We start from the raw sequence: 26,543 nt of genomic DNA, 5'->3' as shown, positions 1-26,543 counted from the left end.
TTACTGCTAACTGAAAAAGAAAAAAACAAAACAAGAGGCACTTCATGCTTGGGACCTAGGATATAGTAGGCACTCCCTAAATATTTCTTTCTTTTTTTTTTTTCTGGGACGGAGTCTCGCTCTGTGGCCCAGGCTGGAGTGCAGTGGCCGGATCTCAGCTCACTGCAAGCTCCGCCTCCCGGGTTCACGCCATTCTCCTGTCTCAGCCTCCCGAGTAGCTGGGACTACAGGCGCCTGCCACCTCGCCCAGCTAGTTTTTTTTTTTTTTTTTGTATTTTTTAGTAGAGACGGGGCTTCACCGTGTTAGCCAGGATGGTCTTGATCTCCTGACCTCGTGATCCACCCGTTTCGGCCTCCCAAAGTGCTGGGATTACAGGCTTGAGCCACCGTGCCCCGCACCACCCTAAGTATTTCTTGAATGAATAAGTGGAGAACTTGGTGTCTCAATCTCAAGAAGAAAACACCCTTGGGCTGAGAATTCTCAAAGTGAGGTACCAAACAGCTCAGCATGAGACAGGGTTCAGAGGACTATTGCTCTAAATTCCAGGCCAGCTAGCGACACGGGACATTTTATAGAAACAGAACGATGCTGCTCATTGCCTTGAAAGGAAGACTGCTTCCCAACGATGACTTCATGGAAAGGACCAATTAACCTTGATCTGGGGTGTATTTATTCCATCAGTTGAGAAGTCCTGGTGGGGCTGGAGCTTTGCTCCTTGCCAGTCCTGACTGCAGAAGGGATTTTCCGAATGGCTGATTACAATGAAGCTGGCATCTGTCTGCCGATCACTTCTGATTGTGCCGGGCTTTGAAAGGACTTACAGGGCTCAGGAACAGAAACTTTGATATCTGTTTTTGCAATAAGTTGGGAGAGACACCTTGGAAGCAGGTACTAAATAAAGTTACAACAACTGGTCCCATCACCAAAACATTATTTTGTCTAATAATATATCTGATGAGCCTAAAGCTCAATGTGGTAATTTTGGATGAGCACAGATTAACTATGGTTCCGTTTTTATAAACTTTTCCCAGGGGTAGGCTTGGAACATTCCAGTCCACATTCCTCTGGAAGTTGTCTTTTTTTGTTTTTGAGACGAGTCTCGCTCTGTCCCCCAGGCTGGAGTGCAGTGGCACGATCTCAGCTCACTGCAACCTCTGACTCCTGGGTTCAAGCGATTCTCCTGCCTCAGCCTCCTGAGTAGCTGGGATCACAGGTGCTCGCCACCATGCCCGGCTAACTTTTGTATTTTTAGTAGAGATGGGGTTTCACCATGTTGGCCAGGCTGGTCTCGAACTCCTGACCTCAGGTGATCCATGTGCCTCGGCCTCCCAAAGTGCTGAGATTACAGGTGTGAGCCACTGTGCCTGGCCTGAAGCTGTCTCATATTGAGCAGTGGGTTACCTGATTCCTGGAGCCATGTCCTGCGAGTGTTTTCCTTAGAAACCAGACACACCACTTATTCATTTGAGAAGTGTTTTTTAAGTATTGGCTGTATCAGTTGTCATATTAAAAATATATGCATGCTGGTCAGGTGTGGTGGCTCATGACTGTAACCCCAGAACTTTGGGAGGCTGAGGTGGGTAGATCACTTGAGGTTAGGGGTTCGAGACCAGCCTGGCCAACATGGTGAAACCCTGTCTCTACTAAAAATACAAAATAATTAGCTGGGTGTGGTGGTACACGCCTGTAGTCCCAGCTACTCAGGAGGCTGAGTCAGGAGAATTGCTTGAGCCTGGGAGGTGGAGGTTGCAGTGAGCCAAGATCATGCCACTGCACTCCAGGCTGGGTGACAAGAGTGAAAGTCAGCTTCAAAAAAAAAAAAAAAAAAAAAAAAAAAAAAAAAATATATATATATATATATATATATATATATATATGTATGCTCATGAAATGAATACAATCAAATATTCAGAGGCAGCTGCCTCCTTACAAAGACTGCTGGAGGAGAAGTACGTGATACTCTGAGCTTGACTACTGAGAAAAAATTGGTTGTAACATCTCTGGACCCTTGATGGGAGGAGAGAAGCTGAAAGAAAGGGTATTTTCAACATTTTGAGCAGATCTTGGAAGAATATATACCAAACTCTTAATGGTGGTGATTTTGGGAGGTGAGGTCAGGTTAAGTGTTGGATTTTTTTCTGTTATGCATGCATTACTTCAGTAAGCAGGAAAAAAATAGCAATAAATGAGCAGCGTTTAGTGATTTGAGGTGATGAGCAAGAGACTGCAGGGTTGAGGGGTGAAGTTGTGATTTTTTAAACAAATTTTTACTCATTTATTTATTCTAGTAGAGATGGGGGGGTCTCATTATGTTGCTCAGGCTGGTTTTGAACTCCTGAGCTCAAGTAATCCTCCTGCTAAGGCCTCCCAGAGTCCTGGGATTACAAGTGTCAGCCACCACATCCGGCCAGTTGTGATTTTTGAGTTTGAGACGCAAAAGTCCCAGTTCTGGCTGGAAGCAGGCACACCTTGTCCTCATAAGCAGCCCTCCTCTCCCACCCCACTGTCTAGTAGAAGGAGAACTTGATAATCAATCGATCAATCAATGGGTATTTTTGACTCCCCAAATTCCCACCTTAAATCTTGGCCATTGTCATCTGATGAGACGTCGTCAACGTGGATCTGGTCACAATCCTATGGAAAATGTGACAAGAAGAGAAAGAGAGAGAGAGAGAGAGAGAACGTGCCTGGTTAATCTGATGTAGCCTTTAAGGGCTGGCTTCATAAGCTGAGGGCTGGGATAAGCACTGCATTGGGAATCATCAGGCTCGGGTTCTAGTCTGGGTTTGGCCACTCAAGGTTAGATGTCCTTAGGTTCAATCTCATCCTCTTTTTCTGTTTGGTTTCCTTATAAATGAGCAGGTTGACTGCAAGGAAAGTGACCATACAGTTACTCAGCCAAACAGAGATAGTTTTGCAGTAAAGGGGGCTGGTATTATACTAGGGGGATAGGTGCAAACCAGGACTGACTCCCCTAGGTCTCCAGTTTCCCAGGTATGGCCAGACATACGGTCACCCCGGCCATACGGTGGACCTTCGCTGAAGGTGTTCCCCCTGCTTGAAATGCTCTCCTGCCTTCACCTGCTTAGTGAACCCTGTGCTTTTCAAGTATTAGCTCCTGGAGGGACAACTGCTGTGCCCCACGTCTGCGATTATCATTTACTGAGCACTTACTATGTGCCAGGCACTATCCCCCGGGCTTGCCAGTCAACAAACTCCAATGCCGTGCTGTTTCCCGTTCAGTTTCCTTGGGGAAATCCCTCTCTCTGCGGCCAGACCATGGGGTGGAGGCCGGGCGCGGTGGCTCACGCCTGTAATCCCAGCACTTTGGGAGGCTGAGGCAGGTGGATTGTTTGAGGTCGGGAGTTTGAGACCAGCCTGGCCAACATGATGAAACCCTGTCTCTATTAAAATACAAAAATTAGCTGGGTGTGGTGGCAGTGCCTGTAATCCCAGTTACTCAGGAGGTTGAGGCAGGAGAATTGCTTGAACTCAGGAGACGGAGGTTGTAGTGAGCTGAGATTGCGCCAGTGTGCTCCAGCCTCGGTGACAGAGCGAGACTCTGTCTAAACAAACAAACAAACAAACAAACAAACAAAAAAAACGGCGTGGGGGACAACGAAATGGGGCCCATGACCCAGGCCCAACCAATCAGAGGGACCCAAGTCCCCCTGGCCACAGTGATTGCTTCAAGGATGAACATGTGGTCTAAGGTGGGCCAATGGGAACCAGCCCGGGGATGTTGGCTGGGACTTTGGGAAGAGGTGCTGTCTCTTCCCTGGGGCTGCTGAATGGTGGATTAAGCCTGGAGCTGCGGAGGAAAGCAGGGCTGAGAGCTGGAGAGGGGGATGCCATGACCACGCGATCTGATCCCCTGGATCCAGTCCGGACTGAAGCTGAGCCATCCCTGACTGTACTGGGCTGAATAATGAACCCCCAAGGATGCACACATTCTTATCTCGGAACCTGCAAATCTGTTACTTTACATGGCAATCAGGACTTCAGTTCAGTTAGGGATCTTGAGGTGGGAAGTTTTTCCTTGGCTGTCGGGGTGGGCCCTAAATGGAATCACATGGGTCCCTGTAAGGGAGGGAGTGATCTGATGACAGAAAGGAGAGGGTGACTGGAGTGATGCGCTTTGAAGATGGAAGAGGCCACGGTCCATATACACAAGTGGCCACTGGAAGAGAAACTAAAACAAACAAAAAACCAAAGGGCCGGGCGCGGTGGCTCACACCTGTAATCCCAGCACTTTGGGAGGCTGAGGCAGGTGGATCACTTCAGGCCAGGAGTTCGAGACCAGCCTGGCCAACATGGAGAAACCCTGCCTCTACTAAAAATACAAAAAACTAGCTGGGCATGGTGGTGCACATCTGTGGTCCCAGCTACTTGGGCGGCTGAGGCAGGAGAATTGCTTGAACCTGGGAGGCAGGAGGCTGCCGTGAGCTGAGATCATACCACTGCACTCCAGCTTGGGTGACAGAGCGAGACTCTGTCTCAAAAAGAAAAGAAAAAAAGAAAGTAAAAAAGCCGATTCTCCTCTCAGAGCCTCCAGAAGGAACCCCAGTGACACTGATAAGGACTCCTGACCTCCAGGACTGTAAGAGGACACAGGTGTGTTGTTTGAAGCCAGTAAGTGGTGGAAATTTGTTACAGCAGCCCTGAGGAACAAATACACCAACTTTTCTTTCTTCTTCTTTTTTTTAGGTCCATTTATGTATTTATTTATTTTTTAAATTATACTTTAAGTTCTAGGGTACATGTGCATAACGTGCAGGTTTGTTACATATGTACACTTGTGCCATGTTGGTGTGCTGCACCCATCAACTCGTCAGCACCCATCAACTCGTCATTTACATCAGGTATAACTCCCAATGCCATCCCTCCCCACTCCCCCCCCCCCATAATAGGCCCCGGTGTGTGATGTTCCCCTTCCCGACCAACTTTTCAGATTAAGTGAATGCAGCTGGGTTTCTGGCACTTTGCAGCCAAGAATCGTGAGGGATCCCACATCCCATGTGGAGCCTACACGATGCACACCTACCAGCTCCGCCTGCATCATGAAGTGCACTCATGATATGCTGATGGGGCAAACATATCACGAGTGCCCTTCATGATGCCGGCAGAGTGATACGATGATATGTTGATGGGGTAAAAAGTGTGCGGGGGTACCAGCCCCTGCAGTACTGGTTCAGGGTGCAGGCTCTGGAATCTGACCACCTGGGCCTGGATCCTGGATCCAACCACTTCCCAGTGTGTGACCTTGAGCGAGGGGCATGACCCTCGTGAACCCCAGAGGCCTGACTGATAAATGGACCTGATAACTGAACCCACTTCCAGATGAGGTGAGGAGAGGTGAGATGCTGCATGAGAGCACTGAGAACAGTATCGGGTGCACAGTGGGCGCTGCACACGTTAGTTTCTACCACTGTGTTAAGATCTTACACATTTTCCCACATTTTAGTTCCAAGGTGATTTCTGGAGGCAGCTGCCGCCTTACAAAGGCTGCTGGAGGAGGAGAAGCACGTGGGACTCTGAGCTTGACTACTGAGAAAAAATTGGTTGCAACATCTCTGGACCCTTGATGTGAGTAGAGAAGCTGGAAGAAAGGGTATTTTCAACATTTTGAACAGATCTCTTTTTAGACAATTGGACAAGCAAAAAGCTCTTTTTTTTTTTTTTTTTTTTGAGACAGAGTCTCGCTCTGTCACCCAGGCTGGAGTGCAGTGGCACAATCTCAGCTCACTGCCACCACTTCCCAGGTTTAGGTGATTCTCAAGCCTCAGCCTCTCGAGTAGCTGGGACTACAGGTGTGTACCACCACGCCTAGCTAATTTAGGAGGGATGAGGTTTTGCTATGTTGGCCAGGCTGGTCTCAAACGCCTGGCCTCAAGAGATCCTCTAGTCTCGGCCTCCCAAAGTGCTAAGATTGCAGGTACGCCTGGCCAAAAGCCTTGAATTTATCTTTGAGAATATAAGCTTTGCAGGTGGATGGTGGGAAACCCCTGCCTCATTCATTTTTTTTTTCTTTCTTTAAAAAATAGAGATGTTGCCCAGGCTGGTCTTGAACTTCTGGGCTCAAGTGATCCCCCTGCTGTGGCCTCCCAAAGTGCTAGGATTATAGGCCTCCTCATTAATTTTTTAAAGATACATAAGGTAGTCTTGTTGTTATGGTGATGTTTTGGGAGGCAAGGGAGGGGTAAATGGCATCTGGGGCTGGCCTGGAATCTGAGACAGGGGTTGGCAAGAGGGTAGTGTGGCTGCTGGTCCCTCTTTGGCCCCTTGAATGGGTTTCAGATTAGAAAGGGTTTTGCTGGAAGGTGAGGCTTGTTTCCTGAGTCCTTGACACACATGGGCCCAGGCACAGCAACTTCGTGGCAGATGACAAAGTGTGACTGCCATTCTCACCTCTGCATAGGACCCTGCATCTCTGTGGCCCACGGGCAGCACCCTGGGTTTGGACAGTGGTGTGCTCTTAAGGCCTGGAGACCAATGGCAGCAGGGAAGTCCCCCCAGGTGGCTTCCTAGGGGTCAGCTCTGGGCAAATGGGAGTAAGCAGATGGCCAAGAACACGGTGGATGCTAAAGGGTGACCCTGAATGAGAAACTCTTTGGGAAGCGGGGGACTGGAAGGACACTGAGTGACCACTCTTGGGCCAGCAGACATCTGGTTACACCTAAGCTTTTACTGCTCATTATTTCGTATTTCCTTTCTTTCTATTTACCCAGGACTCTGATCAGTGCTTGGTGGTCTCAGGTATAATTTATCCACTCTCCCCAAGAAGGAGTGATCTTTTCTGCAGTAGTCAAGCAGGATGATACTCTCTACATTGAAAGAATCTAGAGCCATGTTTTCTAATATGGTAGCAATTAGCTGCCTGTAGCTATTTACGGTTACATTGAAATTCAGTCAAGTTAAATAACATTAAAGATTCAGTTCTTTAGTCCTATTTCAAGTGCTCAAGACCTACATGTAGCCAGTGGTTACTGTATGAACGGTGCAGATATTTCATCATCGCAGAAATCTCTATCGGTCAGCGCTGCTCTAGACGGGTGAGGGAGCCAGACTGGCAGCTTCTCTACTGCGTTGATAAGTTCAGTTAGGGAAGAGCCTGCAAACTGGCCTGGAGACATATCTACTTAGCCCATCGCATGCTTAAATTTTTTTGAAGCAATGGGCAATATGTAAACTTGGGGGATATCCTCTCTCTTTTCTCTCTGCCTCCTCTTCCCTTTCTCTTCTTGTTCTTGCTCTGTCTCCAGATTTTCAGCTACCTCCTTCAGCCGGGGCATCCATTTACAGTTTCCCACCATCTCTACTGGGCTTGCCTCAGTTTACATTACCTGGATCCTTGGCCCCCGTAGGCATGTGAGTCTGAGACCTCTGACCCATGGCCATATAAATGGATGGCCTAGGACGAGCAATCCTAAGGAAAACGGGATTTTAAAGGCAACCGCTGACTTTACAGACCCAGGCGCAGAGGAAACAAAATGAACAGGTATCCCCCAGTTCACTGCTTTGCCTGAAATTGGAAAAACACCCCGTCCGCCCCCCCAGGCCTTCCCTTAAGCTCTGGAGCCACTCCTGGGGTCACCCAGGCTCAGGCCCCTGGGCAGGGTTCCATGCGCTTTCTTTGATGTCAGGGGAAAGGCATTTGGGGAGGCTCTGTTTTTCTCATTTGGAAGGGGATTGTTGGGGGCGCTAAAGTGTGACAACAGTAGCGATCACATTTCGGTCTTAATAAAATACCGTGACGCTCAGCTAGACGCTACCTCATACTCCACCAGCTGACCTGGATCGAGTTACCCCTTGAGCCAGCTTGGAGGGGAGCTGGACTGCGCAGAGGCCATGAGGATGGGGGAGCCTCCGGGGAAGAGAATCCCACGACCCTCAGTGCTGCCATCCCTCTCCTAGGTATGAGGGTGGGGAGACTGTAAGTCAGAGGGGAGACTTGTCCACACGAACTGCAGGGTGCTTCTGGTCTCTTCCAGGTCAAAGTGTGAGTATCTTGTAGGGGTCTGAATGGGATCTGCTGGCAGAGACGGTGGAAGGGTTCCCATAGCGTTGACACAGGTGAGGTGCAGTGGGGCTGAGGACTGGGCCCTGATGCAATCCCTGTCTCGAGGGATTTTTACTTTCTGACCCAGAGTAACACCTGCAAAAAGCCTTGTATAAAAATGTCCATCATCCTGGTGAGAAACTGGAAAACACCTAAACTTCCCTTGATGAGGTCGTAGCTAAAGAAAATGTGGTATATCCATTCAGTGGAACCCTACCCAGCAGTGCAGATGGAGGTGGATTTTGTTTTTTTGAGACAGAATTTCGCTCTTGTTGCCCAGGCTGGAGTGCAGTGGCACAATCTCGGCTCACTGCAACCTCCACCTCCCAGGTTCAAGCAATTCTCCTGCTTCAGCCTCCCGAGTAGCTGGGACTACAGGCATGCACCACCATGTCCGGCTAATTTTGTATTTTTAGTAGAGACGGGGTTTCTCCACGTTGGTCAGGCTGGTCTTGAACTCCCGACCTCAGGTGATCCACCCGCCTTGGCCTCTCAAAGTGCAGGGATTACAGGTGTGAGCCACCATCCCGGCCAAGGAGGTGAATTTATACTGGCACATGGAAATGGTTCCAAGACATCCTAGAGTGTGAAAAATGCAGGCTAAAGAATCATACATCCAGCTGGGCGCGGTGGCTCACATCTGGAATCCCAGCACTTTGGGAGGCCGAGGTGGGCAGATAACTTGAGGTCAGGAGTTGGAGACCAGCCTGGCCAACACAGTGAAACCCTGTCTCTATTAAAAATACAAAAAGTTAGCTGGGCATGGTGGCATACAGCTGTAATCCCAGCTACTTGGGAGGCTGAGACAGGAGGATCGCTTGAGCCCAGGAGGTGGAGGTTACAGTGAGCTGAGATTGCATCAATGCACTCCAGCCTGGGTAACAGAGCAAGACTCTGTTTAAAAAAAAAAAAAAAAAAAAAAAAGCGATACACCCAGTATGATGCCATGTATATATTTATGAAATCCCATTAAAATGTGAGATTTTTATACAAGTTAGGAGAGTACATAACTGGAAAAAGAAAGATCTGGAAACCCATACATCTGGTTGGAAGCAGCAGTTTCATATGGGAAGTCACTGGGATTGGGCTGGTGGTTAAAGGAGGTTTTAGCTTACTGAAATACTTTCATTAAAAAAAAATGAGGGCCAGGTGTGGTGGCTCATGCCTGTAATCCTAGCACTTTGGGAGGCCGAGGAGGGTGGATCTCCTGAGCCCAAGAGTTTGAGACCAGCCTGGACAACATGGTGAGACTCTGCTTCTACCAAAAATACAAAAATTAGCCAGGTGTGGTGACATGTACCTGTAGTTGTAGCTACTTGGGAGGCTGAGGTGGGAGGACCACCTGAGCCTGGGGACGTTGAGGCTGGAGTGAGTTGTGATCACACCGCTGCACTCCAGCCTGGGTGACAGGGTGAGGCTGTGTCACACACACACAAAAAAGGATAATGTGTGTATGTATTGCTTTTGAAAAATAATCACAAATATCTCACTGAGATAGAGACAAAAATCTCTATCATTGCACAGAAATGAGTATTGGACTAGGGATAGAAACCAGTATTCATTTAAAGTTTTCAGTGTGCCAGCGACTATGGCCAGCACTTTCTATATATGTAGCGGGAAACTAGGAGAAAATGAGGCAGAGAGGAGTGTGGGAACATGCCTGTTATGGGTTGAACTGTGTCCCCGACAAGATGTTGAATGTGACCTTATTTGGAAATAGCGTCTTTGCAGATGATCACATTAAGATGAGGACCTTCAAGTGGGCCTTCATCCAATATGTCTGTGTCCTTATAAAGGGGGTATTTGGACACAGAGACAGACAGAGGAAGAATGCCAGGTGATGATGAGGACAGACTGGGTGACATGTTCTCTATGAGTCAGAGGACGTCCGAGACCACCAGGAGTTAGGAGAGAGGCAAGGAACAGATTCCCCCTCGCAGGCCTCAGAAGGAACCAACCTTGATCCTGGACTTCTCGTCTCATGAACTGTGGGACGGTAAGTTTCTCTTGTTTAAGGCATCCAGTCTGTGGGACTTCGTAATGGCAGCCCAAGCAAACTCAGATGTGTCCAAGGCGAGGGGAAGAGGAGCCAGCACCCGGACCCATCTGCTTTCAGAGCCTGTGCTCAAGATCTGTCTATCCCAAGACTATAAAAACACCTACTATGGACCCAGCACCGCATCACACAATGATGGGTCAAGAGAAGGGAAGCTTCTTTCTTCTCTGAGAAAATATCCAGTGTCGGGGGATGGGAGAGGAGGCCCTGGTGACCCTGGGATGGGGAACCATGGTGACTTCCATGGAGGCTTCAGCAGTGGCATCCGGGGCTGGGGTCATAGCCATGGACAGGGCCTGGGCCAAAGCTGAGGAGCTAGCGGAGGCAAGACCGAGGACAAGGAGTGGACGTCCATCCCCAGGCTGGGCCGCCTAGTCAAGGACATGAAGATCAAGTTCCTGGAGGAGATCTATCTCTTCTTCCTGGCCATCAAAGAGTTTGAGATCATTGACTTTTTCCTGGAGGCCTCACTCAAGGATGAGGTTTTGAAAATCATGCCAGTGCAAAAGCAGACCCACGCCGGCCAGCGCACCAGGTTCAAGGGATTTATTGCCATTGGTGACTACTACAATAGCATGTTGTTCTGGATGTTAAGTGCTCCAAGGAGGTGGCCACTGCCATCCACGGGCCATCATCCTCGCCTAGCTCTCCACTGTCCCCATGCGCAGAGGCTACTGGGGGAGCAAGATCAGCAAGCCCCACACCGTCCACTGTAAGGTGACAGGCCACTGTGGCTCTGTGCTGGTGCGCTTCATCCCTGCACCCAGGGGCACTGGCATCATCTCAGCCCCCATGCCCAAGAAGCTGCTGCTGATGGCTGCTATCTATGACCGCTATGCCTCAGCCAGGGGCTGCACTGCCACCTTGGGAAACTTCGCCAAGGCCACCTTTGACGCTGTCTCTAAGACCTACAGCTACCTGACCCCAACCTCTGGAAGGAGACTGTATTCACCAAGTCTCCCTAGAATTCAGGAATTCAGGTCAGGAATTCACTGAGCACCTTGTCAAGATCTCACCAGAGTCTCTGCAGAGGACCCATGCTCCAGCTGTGGCTATAATATAGGGTTTTTATACAAGAAAAATAAAGTGAATTAAGCTTGAAAAAAAAAAAAAGAGGGGAGGCTTCAAGGATGAAATCTGGCTCTTGCCCTCATAGTGCTATCATGCCACTGGAAAAGACAAGGCAAAGAGGCATGAAATACCAAATTGCTGATTCAAGATGCATACACACTGATCATCTTCTGTGTGTCCAACACTGGCCTGGGCACTGCATGTGTCTTGGATTTATCCCCGTCTCCTCTCTCTGACATCCTGCCACCCATCCATCACCAAATCCTGTTGGCTTTCCCTTTGACATATACCCACAATATGACCATTCTCACTTCCTCCACTGGTCCAAACCACCATCATCTTCCACCTAGATCAGAGGTTAGTAAGCTAAAACCAGGGGTCAATCTGGCCTGTCGCCTGTTTGTGTAAATAAAGTTTTATTAGAACACATCTATGTTCATGCATTTACATCCTGTCTGCTGCTGCTTTTGTGCTACTGCAGAAGAACTGAGTAGCTGAGACAGGTCCAGTATGATGTGCAAAGCCAAAAATATTTACTATCTGGCCCTTTACAGAAGTTTGTTGACCCCTGGCGTAGGCTACTACAGTCACCTCCTCACTCTTCCTGCTCCTATCCTTATCTACCCCCTATCCTCCCAGCCCTAGTCTCCATCCAGCAGCCAGAGGCATCCTGTTCAACCGTAAGTCGGATCATGTTCCACTCCTGTTCAAATCCCCACAATGGGTCCCACCTCCCTCCAACTAAAAGCACAGTCCTCACAATGGTCCCTGGCTCCATGTGGTCTGCCCACTCTCAGGTTCATCGCCTCCCTGATCTCATCTCCTACCCTCTCATTACTACACTGCCCACACAGTGGCCTCCTGCAGCTCACTGCAGCCTCCGCCTCCCTGGTCAGTGATTCTCCTGCCTCAGCCTCCCGCGTAGCTGGGGTTACAGGCATGCACCACCACGCCTGGCTAATTTTTGTATTTTTAGTAGAGACAGGGTTTCACCATGTTGGCCAGGCTGGTCTTGAACTCCTGACCACAAGTGATCCACCCAACTCGGCCTCCCAAAGTGCTGGGATTCCAGTCATGAGCCACCGTGGCCGGCCTGGAATAGTTTTAGATTTACAGGAAAGTTGCAAAGACAGTACAGAGAGTTCTCATACACCCCACACCCACTTTCTCCTTTTGTTAACATCTTACTTTAGTATGCTGCATTTGTCATAACTAATAAGCAGATAGTGCTAACTACTGTCAATTACTTATTCAGATTTTTAAGGCCTTCCCACTACTGTTCTTTTACTGTCCCAGGCTCCGCAGGTGGATACCACATGACACTTAGTCGTCCTGTCTTCTTAGGCTTCTCTGAGCTGTGCCAGTTTCTCAGGCTTTCCTTGCTTTTGAGGACAGTGTGAAGGAGAACTGGTCAGCTATTTTGTAAAATGTTTGTCCACTGGGATTTTTCTGATGTTTTTCTCATGATTACACTGGGTTCCTGGGTTTTGGGAAGGTCTCACAGATGTAGAGTGCCATTCTCTTCACATCACATCAAGGGTCAATATTATCAACATGACTAATCACTGTTGATGTTGACCTTGATCACCTGGCTCAGGTGGTCTTCATCAGGGTTCTCCACTAGGAAGTTACTATTCCCCCCATCTATATTGTACTCTTTGGAAAGAAGTCACTATATGTGGCTCACACTATGGGTGTAGTATCTACAAAAGTTACCTGGAATTTTTCTGCATGGGAGATTTGTCTATTCTCTCCACTTATTTATTTATGCAATCATTTATCTACATCAGTATAGACTCATACACACTTATTTTATACTTTGGGTTAGAATCTGATATTACATTATTTGTTTTATTATTCCAGCTTTTATTTTGTTTCGCTCTTCTTTTTATTTTATTGTTCCAGATTTGGCCATTGGGATCCAATATTACATTATTTATTTTATTACTCCAGCTTTTATTTTATTTCGTTGTTCTTTTTATTTTTCTGGATTTGGCCATTGGGAACTCTTTCAATTGGATCCTGTGTTCCTCTGGCATAACTCATCACTTTGGGTTTTTCTGAGCAATTCCTTACTTTATGGTGCTAAAAGATGCTCTGGGATAATCATATAGTTCTCGGCCCAGCCCTAGAATCAGCCATGTCTCCATGGAGCTCTGGTTCCTTTCTCTTGCAGTATGATATTAGAAACTATTATCTGAGTAGCCTCATTGCTACAAGGGTGTCATTGCTTCTGGGCTCAGCTAACACAGCAAGGTCTTCAGTTTCCTTTTTTCTTTTTTTTTTTTGAGATAGAGTTTCACTCTTGTCGCCCAGGCTGGAATGCAGTGGGGTGATCTCGGCTCACTGCAACTTCTGTCTCCCGGGTTCAAGCGATTCTCCTGCCTCAGTCTCCCAAGTAGCTGGCATTACAGGTGCTTGCCACCACAGCTGGCTAATTTTTTGTATTTTTAGTAGAGATGGGGTTTCATCATGTTGGCCAGGCTGGTCTCAAACTCCTGACCTCAGGTAATCCACCCACCTGGGCCTTCCAAAGTGCTGGGATTACAGGTGTGAGCCACCACATCCAGTCAGTCTTCACTGTTTTTTTTTTTTAATTACAAAATATGGTTATTCCATCTGCTTGCAGGTGCATTATGAGGCAAGGGGCAGGTGCCAAATAAATGATGCAAATTATAGTCCAGACCCCTCTTTTCACCAGTGTGGAAACTACAGCTCAGATAGGATCTGCAGAAAACTTCTGTAAAGAGTCACAGGGCATGGGGCCGGGCGTGGTTGCTCACACCTGTAATCCCAGCATTTTGGGAGGCCGAGGCGGTGGATCATGAAGTCAGAAGATCGAGACCATCCTGGCTAACAAGGTGAAACTTGTCTCTACTTTTGTATTTTAGTCTCTACTAAAAATACAAAAAATGAATTGGGCATGGTGGTGGGTACCTGTAGTCCCAGCTACTCAGGAGGCTGAGGCAGGAGAATGGCGTGAACCCGGGAGGTGGAGCTTGCAGTGAGCCGAGATTGCACCACTGCACTCCAACCTGGGAGACAGAGCAAGACTCCGTCTCAAAAAAAAAAAAAAAAAAAAAAGTCACAGGGCATGGATGAAGGTATCTGCTGGGATTGCAGGGGCCTTCCAACTTCAGCAGCGATGACCGCAATTTGTCCATTTGTCACATGCTCTATAACTCCAGTGTCAGCTTTAGGGTGGTGATAGTCTTATAAAACACGTGGGAGAGCATCCCATCTTTTTCTTTGCTCTGTAGTTTGTGCTGGATGAGATTTATCCTTTCCTTGAAGGTTTGTTGGAACTCTTGTTTAAAACCAGCAGGACCTGGTGCCTTTTTGTGGGGGGAGGGGGGGCATCAAAAACACACTTCCTCTTTAATGATTTAACAAATTTTCATGATCTTTGGTTTGTTTTATTTATTTTTTATTTCCACTTGGCCTAATTTCAGTAATTTGTGTCTTCTTGAAAAGTGTCAATCTCACCTAGATTTTCAAATTCATTGGTAAAACAGCATACCTGGCATTCTTGTAATTAAAAGGAATGACCTCCCCTGAATTTTAGTAAGTCCACCCTTTCATTCTGGATGTTGTTTATTGATCTCTCTCTCTCTTTTCCCCTTTGATTAAGTTTGCTAAAGCCTTATTTTAATGGTCTTTCCAATTATTCTTATGAATTTTACTGTTTTTCTAACAAATGTCATTTAGGACGGTAAATGCCTATCTGGGCCACCCTTCTGCATCCCACAGGTATGATATTTAGTAGTATTTTTGTTTCTTTTTTTGAGATGGAGTCTTGTTCTGTCATCCAGGCTGGAGTGCAGTTGTGTAATCTCAGCTCACTGCAACCTCCGCCTCCTGGGTTCAAGCGATTGTTCTGTCTCAGCCTCCAGAGTAGCTGGGACTACAGCGTGCACCACCATGCCTGGCTAATTTTTGTATTTTTAGTAGAGATGAGGTTTCACCATCTTGGCCAGTCTGGTCTCAAACTCCTGACCTCAATCCGCCCACCTCAGCCTCCCAAAGTGCTGGGATTACAGGCGTGAGCCACCACACCCAGCCGATACTTAGTATTATTGTTGCACATTGCTGATCAGTAAACTCAGTGACAAATACTTATCAAAACCTGTTCTGATTAAGCTGGTGATGGCTGGGGTTTCTCAAACTCTCCTGCTGTGGTTTGATCCCATTACGTTTTGTCCTTGGCTGCTTGGAGACATGAATGCGGAAATCGTTGACAAATTTGCGTTAGAAAAATGACTCTCATCAGGGCCCCGATGAACTCCCTGGCTGCTCCTTCTCCTCTGAGGCAGGTATAGTTTTTAAGTGAGACTGCTTAATGCTGCCTCCAGACTAGCCAGAGAGGAGTCTACTCCCTGGGAGGGAAACCTTGGCCACATCGCTTGTGCGCTCTAAGTGTTTAACTTATCTTAAGAGCGCTAAAGAGGCTATGGCCTGAATTGTATTAATGACCAGCTGGGCAGGATGCTTTGGAGAGAGTTCAGTGCTAACACAGTGACATATTATTTTCCTGATAGCTCCTAAAGACCATAAATCACACGTTTAGCAACCAGGCCCAAGTGTCAGGCAAGCAGCCATGGCTGCCCTGATTTCAGCAACTTCTGAGCCTCTCCGGCATGGTCTTTCCTAAAGCCCTGGCTGCATCTTGAAACGTTCCCCTTCCAGCCTGCCCGAATGCCTGGCCATTCCTGCATCAGGCTACGGATACCTTTTGCCAAAGATCTTTAGGGTCACCTTGTTTCTCCTGAAAGGCTCTTTCCTTATTTTTTTATTTTTTGAGATGGAGTCTTGCTCTGTTGTCCAAGCTGGAGTGCAGTGGTGCTATCTTGGCTCACGCAACCTCTGTCTCCCAAGCTCAGGCAATTCTCCTGCCTTAGCCTCCTGAGTAGCTGGGACGACAGGCATGCACCACCATGCCCAGCTAATATTTGTGTGTGTGTGTGTGTGTGTGTGTGTGTGTGTGTTTTAGTAAAGATGGGATTTTGCCACATTGGCTGGGCTGGTCTTGAACTTCTGACCTCAAGTGATCTGCCCGCCTCAGCCTCCCAAAGTGCTGGGATTACAGGAATGAGCCACCATGCCTGGCCCCCTGAAAGACTCTTTTCTTCCATCCATTCAGTTGATCTATGTTCTCCACTTCCTAGTTCATCTCAAACTTTATTCTCCATGAAAGATAAACATCCTAGCAGAGAAGTCAGCTTAGCCTGGGATCAAATCTCCACATTCTTCTTACTAGCTGTGCGACCCTGGGAAAGGGACCTTTCTGGACCTCAGTTTCCTCATCTGTAAAATGGAGACTTAAAAAACCATCTCCTTTGCAGGGCTGCTGTGAGGATGCAGTGAGATGATTCATGTGCAACGCCTGGTGCAAAAGAAGAGCTTGATATGTGTCAGCTGTCGGGCAAGTGAACCTGTCTTTGCCTCAGTTTTCCCATCTCTAACATGGGGATGCGTAACAGTACCTGCCTTCTGTGGTTGTAAGGGTTAATGAATGGGTACAGACAAGCCCTTCAGTCCCTGCCAGGCACAGAGTCGCATGCAGGACACACTAGCTCCCATCGGGATTGTGCTTGTTACTCCCACACGTGCCCTGACTCAGCTCCAACCAGGTCATCACCCCTTGTCCATGCAGGCCATGACCTTTCTAGAAGTGCATTCAGATCCCTTGCACATTGCTTTGATCACCTCCAGGCGATGCATCCTCTCAGTGGGGAGTGACGGATGCTGCTGTGTTTGTGTGGTTGCTTGTCATTGTTTGTGTGAGTTTTACTTTGCATAAGATGCTGTGCACTCTCGTAGCGGAGGAATCTAAGAATTTGATTTTTCATCTTACAAAGACATGAAAAATCTTGGCCAGCCACGGTGGCTCACGCCTGTAATCCCAGCACTTTGGGAGGCTGAAGTGGGTGGATCACTTGAGATCGGGAGTTTGAGACCAGCTTGGCCAACATGGTGAAACCCTGTCTCTACTAAAAAATACAAAAATTAGCCAGGTGTGGTGGCTTTTTTATCAGCTGGTGGTCCCAGTTACTCAGGGGGCTGAGGCATGAGAATCACTTGAACCTGGGAGATGGAGATTGCAGTGAGCTGAGATCGCAGCACTGCACTCCAGCCTGAGAGATACAGCGAGACTCCATCTCAAAACACACACACATACATACACACACACAAAACAAAATAAACAAAAGCAAAATCAGAAAAACCCAAAGAGATGAAAAATATTTGTCTTCTCCATAAACACTGGGACTTTCTCCTCCTCTTGGTGTCAGATCTTGGCTTTCCACCACCACACTTCTCAGTGACTACAGCCTCCCTTGCCCTTTCTTTTCTTCTTTCGAGTCCACTGTCTGCGGCACGGCACGAGCTCCTAGATTCTTACTGGGAATCCTTTTTCTCAAACCAGACGTACATCACTGTCCCTGGCAGAGGCAGCACAGCACCATGGATAAGGGCAGGGTCTCTGGAGCCAGGCCACCTGTGTCTGAATATTGCCACTGCCAACTATGTGACTTGGGCTGTTCATTTAGCCACTCTCTGCCTCAGTTTCCCCATTTGTAAAATGGGTGTTATGAACTGAACGTTTGTGTCTCCTCCCAAAATTCGTATGTTGAAAATCTAACCTCCCTATGTGGCTGTATTTGGAGGTAGGGCCTCTAAGGAAGTAATTAAGGTTAAGTGAGGTCACAGGGTGGGGTCCTAACCCAATGGAATTGGTGTCCTTGTTAGAGGAGACACTAGATAGCTGTTTCTCTCTGGCTGTCTCTCCATGTACATGCACTGAGGAAAGGCCGGGTGAAGACGCAGCAAGAAGGCAGCCATCTGCAAGCCAAGAAGAGGGCCCTCACCAGCAACCAACTTTGCCAGCACCTGGATCATGGACTTCCAGCCTGCAGAACTGTGAGAAAGGAAATTTCTGTCATGTAAGCCACCCACTCTGTGGTATTTTATTATGACAGACTGAGCAGACTAGTATAATGGGGATAGTAATAGGATTAAATGAAGTAAAACATACAAGCCAACTAGAACGGCGCCTGGTATGTAGTGAGTGCTCAGTAAATGTCAGTTATTATTGAGATTTGGATCAGAGGAAGAAGTGGAAAGTCGGCCAAGTTAAATACCACCTTCAAGGTCTGAGAGCTCAGAAGAATCAGGGTCAGAATTGGAACTTAGGTCCTCTGACCCCAAACAGCTTCCCACTCCTTCCACGGTGCCAGGCCTCTCAGCGGATGGCACTCACTCGGGTGGAGCAGCACTCCTTCACGTCGCACCTTCACGGATTTAGCCATAGAGGAGTCCCCCCTTTCACTAACTTCTCAGGTTTTTTTTTTTTTTTTTTTTTTTTTTTTGTGACGTAGACTCTTGCTCTGTCGCCCAGGCTGGAGTACAATGGCGTGATCACAGCTAGCTCACTGCAGCTTCAACCTCCCAGGCCCTATTGATCCTCTACCTCAGCCTCCTGAGTAGCTGGGACTATAGGCACTCATCACCATGCCCGGCTGTTTTTTTTTTTTTTTTTTTTTTTTTTTGTATTTTTTGAAGATACGGGGTTTCGTCATGTTGCCCAGGCTGGTCTCAAACTCCTGGGCTCAAGTGATCCTCCTGCCTCAGCCTCCCAAAGTGCTGGGATTACAGGCATGAGCCACTGCGCTTGGCCTTCTCATTTATCTTTACACTGATGCTCCTGCACAAACCTATGCTTCATCCTAAGCATCATTACCTATGACATCACTGGTTTGATGTACTGGTCATTTTTCCACGAAAACACGAGTAAGAAAAAACAATACATTTAACAAAGTGGTTTTTTGTTTTGTTTGTTTTGTATTTTAATTAAGAGCAAACCACATGGCACCTGGAGCGTGCTGTGCACAAGGCGTCCATAAATACTGCTCAGCCGGCTGACATCTCTCAGGGACTCAGTGTGGTGGGCATTTGGGTGGGACGATTCCACTTCGTACAAGACTGTCCAGCATATTGATTTGAGTGGTATTGCTGGCCCTGCCTCTGAAAGCAAACAGTTCTCTCCCTTCATGTGACAACAAACTACCCCAACCCCCAATTTCTTTTTTTCTTTTTTTTTTTTGAGACAGAGTGTCAACTCTGTCACCCAGGCTGAAGTGAAGTGGTGCGATGTTGGCTCAATGCAACCTCTGCCTCCCGCCCACCCCCAGTTTCTTTCTTTCTTTTCTTTTTTTTTGAGACAGTCTTGCTCCATCACCCAGGCTGGAGTGCAGTGGCGCGATCTCGGCTCACTGCAAACTCTGCCTCCCAGGTTCAAGCGATTCTCCTGCCTCAGCCTCCTGAGTAGCTGGGATTACAGGCACCTGCTATCACACCTGTCTAATTTTTGTATTTTTAGTAGAGATGGGGTTTTACCATGTTGGCCAGGCTGGTCTCGAACCCCTGACCTCAAGTGATCTGCCCACCTCAGCCTCCCAAAGTGCTGGGATTACAGGCGTGAGCCACCACGCCTGGACCCACCCCTAGTTTCTAATGTGCCCCCCTATCTCTCCAGGGGATGGGGCTGCCCTCAGGTGGGAACGCTGCTCTAGTTAAACACACTGACACTAATGTGGATGAGAACATTCAGAATGCCCACTCTTTGAGAAAAAACAATGGTACACTCCCCTGTCCTCCCAGCGCACAGATGACGCTGTTAAGGAGCAGGGCTGCTGATTCACAATACAGGTGGTAGGAGGAATGTGTACAGTGTGGAGGAATAATCCAGGGCAAACATATCAGACTAGAGGATCTAGCAAATGAGGAGAATGGGCCAGGGTCCAGGCACCCGGCTGAGGCTGCAGAACCAGAGACCAGGATTTAAGGAGAAGAAAATGCAGTAAATGGAAACTGAGGTCTGTAAGATAGGAGTTGAGAATTAAGTGCTGTGGCAGATTGCTAGTTTTTCATCCAGTACCTGTTCTTCCTACTTCCAAAGTGATGGAATTTTTAGTAAGGCATGACTGCCTAGAATGAAGACTACAATTCCCAGCCTCCCTTGCTGGCCAGTGGGATGTAAGTACAAGTATTGTGTGGTGCTTCTGGGAAAGTCTTTGAGAACCTCCAGATGCTGTCTGAAAGGGAACAGGCAGTTCCTCTTTGCCCCTTCCTCCATTCTGATACCTGGAACTGAAATGTCACTATCTTGGATCATGAGGGCAAGACACTTGAGGGTTGGTGAAGGTGCAAGCTGGCAGGAATCTGAGTTCTTCATCAGAAGAGGTCCCTGGACTGCTAACCTCTAGAGTTCTACAGATGAGAGAAATACATCCTGTTTTGTGTGGACGTTAACGTACTTAATTTCTAATAAAGTCAAAGGCACATAAACAAAGTCAGTTTCCTGAAAGTTAGAAATTCCAGAAGGCAGTTGTTACCATGGACGGGGTCATAGGGCAAGATCATCAACAGTCAAGAACCAATGATTTACTGATGACCTACTATGTGCCAGTTATAGCAGTGAACACAGTGGACATGTTCGCTGCCCTCCTGGAACACACAGCTGGCGGGGAACACAGAATTCACATCAATTATTTCAAATAATTAATGAAATGGTTACAAAGAGTGCAAAATGTACTGTATAAGCATGAGGCATCCTGGGAGCATATGATGGCAGAATCTAACCTTGTGAGGGGGATCAGGTAAGACTTCCCTAAGGACGTGGCACTGGTTCAGAGATTTAAGAGGTGCATAGGAACTGGTGAGGCCTTGGACCTTGAGAACAAGAGGAGGGGAGAATGGTGGGGAAGTGTGTTCCAGACAGAGGGCATGGAGTGGGCAGAATCTTAAGGTAGAGGGGAGCATGGATGTTCAAGGAATTAAAAACAGCCCATTGGATCTGGAGTAGAGTAAATGATGAAAAGAGTAGGAGAAAAAGTCTGGAGAAGCAGGTGGTGCCAGTCCTTTAAGGTTCACTGAAGAGCTTTTTTTTTTTTTTTTTTTGAGATGGAGTCTCGCTCTGTTGCCCAGGCTGGAGTGCAGAGGCGTAATCTTGCCTCACTGCAACCTCTGCCTCCTGGTTTCAAGAGATTCTCCTGCCTTAGCCTCCCGAGTAGCTGGGATTATGGCCACCCACCACCATGCCCTGCTAGTTTTTGTATTTTTAGTAGAGACAGGGTTTTGCCATGTTGGCCAGGCTGGTCTCGAACTCCTGACCTCAAGAGATACACCCGCTTCGACCTTCCAAAGTGCTGGGATTACAGGCGTGAACCGCTGTGCCCAGCCCACTGAAGAGTGTAAAGTAGAGGGTGACATGTTCAGCTTTCCTTTTCACCCCTCTGGCTACTGTGATGAGAACTGAGGAGAGGTGTCAGGCTGAGACTGCCAGCTGACCCTCAATACCCACTTCACTTCCCCTCTTTATCTATAGTAGCAGTTTTTATTGGCACGTGACTGCCCAGAATAAAGACTACATTTCCCAGGTTCCCTTGCAGGAAGGTGTGGCCAAGTGACTCCGTTAAGGCCAATGGGGTGTGAGCAGAAGACATAAGTGCAACCACTGGGTGGTGCCCTTTTCTGTCTCTGCCTCCTTCTTTCCCCTGCTGCCTGGAATGTGCCTGGAATTGGTGGCTCATGCTTGTAATCCCAGCACTTTGGGAGCTCAAGGCAGGAGGATTCCTTGAGACTATGGGTTTGAGACCAGCCTGGGTAACATAGGAGACTCCATCTCTACAGAAAAAAAAAAATATTAGCAGAGCATGGTGACGCCTGCCTATAGTCCCAGACACTCAGGAGGCTGAGGTGGGAGGATGGCTTGAGCCCGGAAGGTCGAGGCTGCAGTGAGCCATGATCATGCCATTGCACTCCAGCTTGAGTGACAGAGGTGACAGAGTAAGACCCTGTCTTTGGGGGATGGGGGGAAAGGAAGCTGCTGTGCCTGGGCTTCAGGCATGGAAGAGCTGCCTTTCTGGCCCTAGACTGTTCACATTTCAGATTTTCTCATGAGAGAGAAACAGATTTGTGTTTTACTTAAGCCTAGTTATTTTGATGAGCTTGTATCCTAATCCACAGACAGCAGGGAGACAGTGAGAAGGCTGTGACGGCGTCCAGAAGAAAGATGATAGTGACTTGGACCACAGAGGTAATGGCAAGGGGAGTGAAGAAAAGCAGACGGGGCCAGGACCAGAGAATGCAGCAGAAACTCAGGCAAGGCAGGATGACGCTAGGTGCCACCAACGTCAGCCGCTGCTGTGTGACCACTGACTCCCCGGCCAGATGCATTAATTCTACTCTCTGGGCTTCCTCCCCCAGCCACCTCCTCCTGGGGCCAAACTGTTTGCCTCCCTCTTACTACTGCCCTCACCATGTCAGCCCCTGGACATCTTCTTCAGGGATAGCACCTCACCCAGGCACACCTCCTGGCTTCCAGAGGACACCCTGACACTGGCAGATTGCCCGCTAAGGCAAGGGAGAGCAAGGAAGGACCCCCTCCTTGGTCCCACTGCATCTTGCCTGCAAATCTTGTGTGTGTGTGTGTGTGTGTGTGTGTGTGTGTGTGTGTATGTATGTATGTATGTATTTTGAGATGGAGTCTCGCTCTGTTGCCCAGTCTGGACTGCAGTGGTGTGATCTTGGCTCACTGCAACCTCTGCCTCCTGGTTTCAAGCAATTCTGCTGCCTCAGCCTCCCAAGTAACTGAGATTACAGGTGCACGTCACCCTGCTCAGCTGATTTTTTTTTTTTTTTTTTTTTTTTTTTGGTATTTTTAGTAGAGATGGGGTTTTGCCATGTTGGCGAGGCTGGTCTTGAACTCCTGACTACAAATGATTCACCGTCTTAGCCCCCCAAAGTGCTGGGATTACAGGCATGAGCCATCGTGCCTGGCCCAAACTTGTGTTCTTTTAAAATATACCAAGAGGAATGTGATGCCCAGCAGGCAGGGGGTACCCAAGACAGTTCTTGTCAGCACACCTGCCCTTTTAACCAAGAGGATGGGGATTGTTACAATCTTCAGGGCTACCAAATGCCATGGATGTGGATAGCAAATTGCCAGAGAGTTTCGGTGGTATGATGAGCTGATAATGAAAATCTGTAACCGGAGAGTCAGCCTACCTTCTCTGTCTACTTTAGATCCCTTTTCTTCTGGCTTTATATCTATTTATGGTGCCTTTGTTGTATATAGTTACCTTTGCTTGTTAACTTCTTTTTCATGCCTGAACTAAATGTCTCCTTGCTGAAATTTGGAATCATCTTTAATCACACTGCCTGTAAAATTTCAGCCATTCAACATGAATCTAGGTTTTAAATGTATTTTAAATTAAAGTTGTGACATCTCAAAACATAAATAAGACTTTTTTTTTTTTTTTTCTTTTTTTGGAGCTGGAGTCTCCCTCTATCGCCCAGGCTGGAGCGCAGTAGCACAGTGTCGGCTGCCAGGCCTCCCCATTCTCTTCTTCTCACAGGGCAGGGCTGAACAGTATCTCCTCCTGGCTACATCCGAGCCCAGAAGTCAAAACCTAAGGGGTCCCCGCTTGGCTGGGACAGAAGCCACAGACCTAGGTCCAGCTCTGACTCAGCAGTGGCACATCCCTGGGAAGGGGGGCTTGGGGGCTTCCCACGAACGGCTTTCAGAGTGAGCGCAGGAGTGGGGGGCCGGGGGACAGCTTCGACAGATCTTGAGCAGGTGCTTGAATTTTAACTGAACTTCCACCGTTACCCAGGTGACATTTCAGAGGAGGGTTCACCTGCCCTGCAAAATAAAAGCTGCAAAATCAGCAGCTCTTGCACAAAGACAAGGCGGCAAGGAGCAGGGGAGGGAGCTGTCGGTATTTATGCCCAAGCTGAAGCAGTTGGCTGGGACCCAGGCCTGGTCTGCTCACGACTGTCATCATCTTTGTCATATTTCTGTGTTGCCTATACTTTTATAAAATGATTGTGAAATCAGGGGTCGGCAAGCTAGTTATAGTTTTCTAATTCGCAGTAAAATAATTATGTAGCAATTCAACAATTTGCCCTGGTACCATAGAACTCCTGTTGCATATCCCCAGGGACACAGGTAGCCCCCCCCTGGTGGAAAGGCCCACATATTGGGCAAGTATGCCAGGCTCTGTGCTGACTGCTTTCACATACCTCCATCCTTATAACCCTATATGGTGGGGGCTTTTCTTCCACCCATTTAATAGATGAGCAAACTGAGGCTCAGAGGGATGGAGAGACTTGCCCAAGTTAGGAGATGGTGGAGCCAGGACTCAACGGCAGATGGAACTGATTAGAAGGCTTTTTTGTCCTCAACTTGGGACATGCATGCAGAATATCCTAAGATACAGCTATATGTGGCACCTTCTGTGTCCCGGACCATTCTTTTTTTTTTTTTTTTTGAGACAGAGTCTCGCTCTGTCACCCAGGCTGGAGTGCAGTGGGGCGATCTGTGCTCACTGCAGCCTCCGCCTCCTGGGTTCCAGTGATTCTCCTGACCCAGCCTCTTGGGTAGCTAGGATTACAGGCGCCTACTACCACACCTGGCTAATTTTTGTATTCTTAGTAAAGAGGGGGTTTCACCATGTTGGCCAGTCTGGTCTCAAACTCCTGACCTCAATGATCCACCTGCCTCGACCTCCCAAAGTGTTAGGATTACAGGTGTGAGCCACTGCACCAGGCCAATCCTGGACCATTCTTTAAACCCCACAGATTCTTTCCTCTGGGAGTCTGGAAGTTGCTGATTTAATGCAGACACCTGCTTCAATCCCTGTCCCCTGGAGTCTGTTCTCCACCAGGCAGCCAGAGGCAGCTTCTGAACCAAAGTCACATCATGTTGTTCCAAACCCTCCAATGACTTTTGTCGCCCTTGGCTGTTACCCAAAGCTTTACAATGGCCCAAAGGTGTCACCCTCATTGCCCACCGCAATTCTTTCTGTTCCCTCTGCTTCTGTCTTGCTAGTTTCCTCCCAGTTTCTGGAGCCCACCGACTCTAATCATGCCTTGGCCTTTGCACAGTGCTTCTCTCTATCTGAAACACTCTTCACCCAGATGTCGGCATGGCACCCTCCTCCACTTCCTTCAGGTCTTTGCTCAAAAGTCAGAGGAGCCTAGGTGTGGTGACTCACACCTGTAATCCCAGCACTTTGGGAGGTTGAGGAGGGCAGATCACTTGAGGTCAGGAGTTCGAGACCACCCTGCCCAACAAGGTGAAGCCCTGTCTCTACTAAAAATACAAAAGTTAGCTGGACGTGGTGGTGCGTGCCTGTGATCTCAACTACTTGGGAGGCTGAGGCAGGATAATCGCTTGAACCCAGGAGGCAAAGGTTGCAGTAAGACAAGATTGCACCACTGCACCTCCAGCCTGGGCAACAGAGTGAGACTATCTCAAAAAAAAAAAAAAAAGTAAAAAACCACAAAACAAAAGCCCTGGTGACAGCCTCCTCCCTGACTCTCTTGGTGTCTCTTCAGAGCACTTTGCTCTGACATTACACTTTGCATTCCATTGTTTATGGTCAGCCTCCTGAACTGGAAGGTCAATGCCTTGCGGGCATGCATCTTGCTGTGTTTGGTTTGCTGCTGAATCCACAGCACTTCCATTAGGGCCTGGCAAATGGTAAGCTCTTCATAAAGAGCTGCTGGACGGGAAGGAACTCCCTACAGGCTCAGAGAACAAAGGCTTCTGGCTTTGCCGGGCCTTGAGCATGCCTCTCCCTGGTCCACACGGCTTCCCTGGGCAGCTGCAGAAGGCAGTGCTTTAGATTTTGACAGAGACTGCCTTGCACCAACAAACAATATGTTTTCACTTGTGTGAATTTTAACTTCATCATGGTATAACATGGTTTCAGTTCGGCTGAGGTGCCCTGGGGGCTTCTGGCACTGGGGACATTTTTGAAATAAATTTAGAAAATAAAAACAAACTGGCTTCCCTAAGCAGCTCCAGCTGGTAATTAAGATCCTCCTTCCAGAGGTGCAACTTCGACTTCAGGGGCCAGAGAGAAACAGCAGAGTGGGGCAAGACTCTGAAGACATCAGCTTGAAATACACACAAATCCCGCAGAATACCTGGCTCTGAGCCGCAGGTTCGACCAAGATCCACAAAGCACCTATTCCACGCCTGGTGTTGCTACTGCAGTGGAGGTTCAACCTCATATATCTGCCAGCCGATCTGGCATCTTCTCCAGGGTGTCTCGGACATCTCAAACCCCATGTACCCCAGACAGGGGGATGGGATCCTCCACTGCGTACCCAACACCTCCTCTGTTCTGCCCACATCTCAGTGAAGGACAACACGTCCCGGTCAGATCAAGCCCAGGAGTCATTGCCCCCTCTCTCTCCCCCAACCTCTACATCCAGTCTATTAGCAAGTCCTGTTGGCTTCACCTCACCCTCAAGTCCACATCTTCCTACCACTTGGATCCAATCCC

At 48.1% G+C, this 26,543-nt stretch overlaps 1 protein-coding gene across 2 annotated transcripts in view; it reads right to left on the bottom strand.

Annotated features, from left to right (window-relative positions):
- EYA2 (EYA transcriptional coactivator and phosphatase 2) overlaps positions 1-26,543 on the bottom strand; it is a 298,967-nt gene that overhangs the window by 17,643 nt on the left and 254,781 nt on the right. For both annotated transcript variants that reach the window (XM_023192487.1, XM_023192486.2), the window contains exon 11: positions 2,577-2,635. In XM_023192487.1, the coding sequence (XP_023048255.1) occupies positions 2,577-2,635 (59 nt within the window). The remainder of the gene's footprint in view (positions 1-2,576; positions 2,636-26,543) is intronic.

This window comes from Piliocolobus tephrosceles, chromosome 20 (genome assembly GCF_002776525.5).
Source record: "Piliocolobus tephrosceles isolate RC106 chromosome 20, ASM277652v3, whole genome shotgun sequence".
In the NCBI taxonomy this organism is placed as follows: Eukaryota; Metazoa; Chordata; class Mammalia; order Primates; family Cercopithecidae; genus Piliocolobus; species Piliocolobus tephrosceles.
The sequence above is the reverse complement of the archived record's forward strand: the minus strand, read 5'-3'. Positions and strand labels throughout refer to the sequence as shown.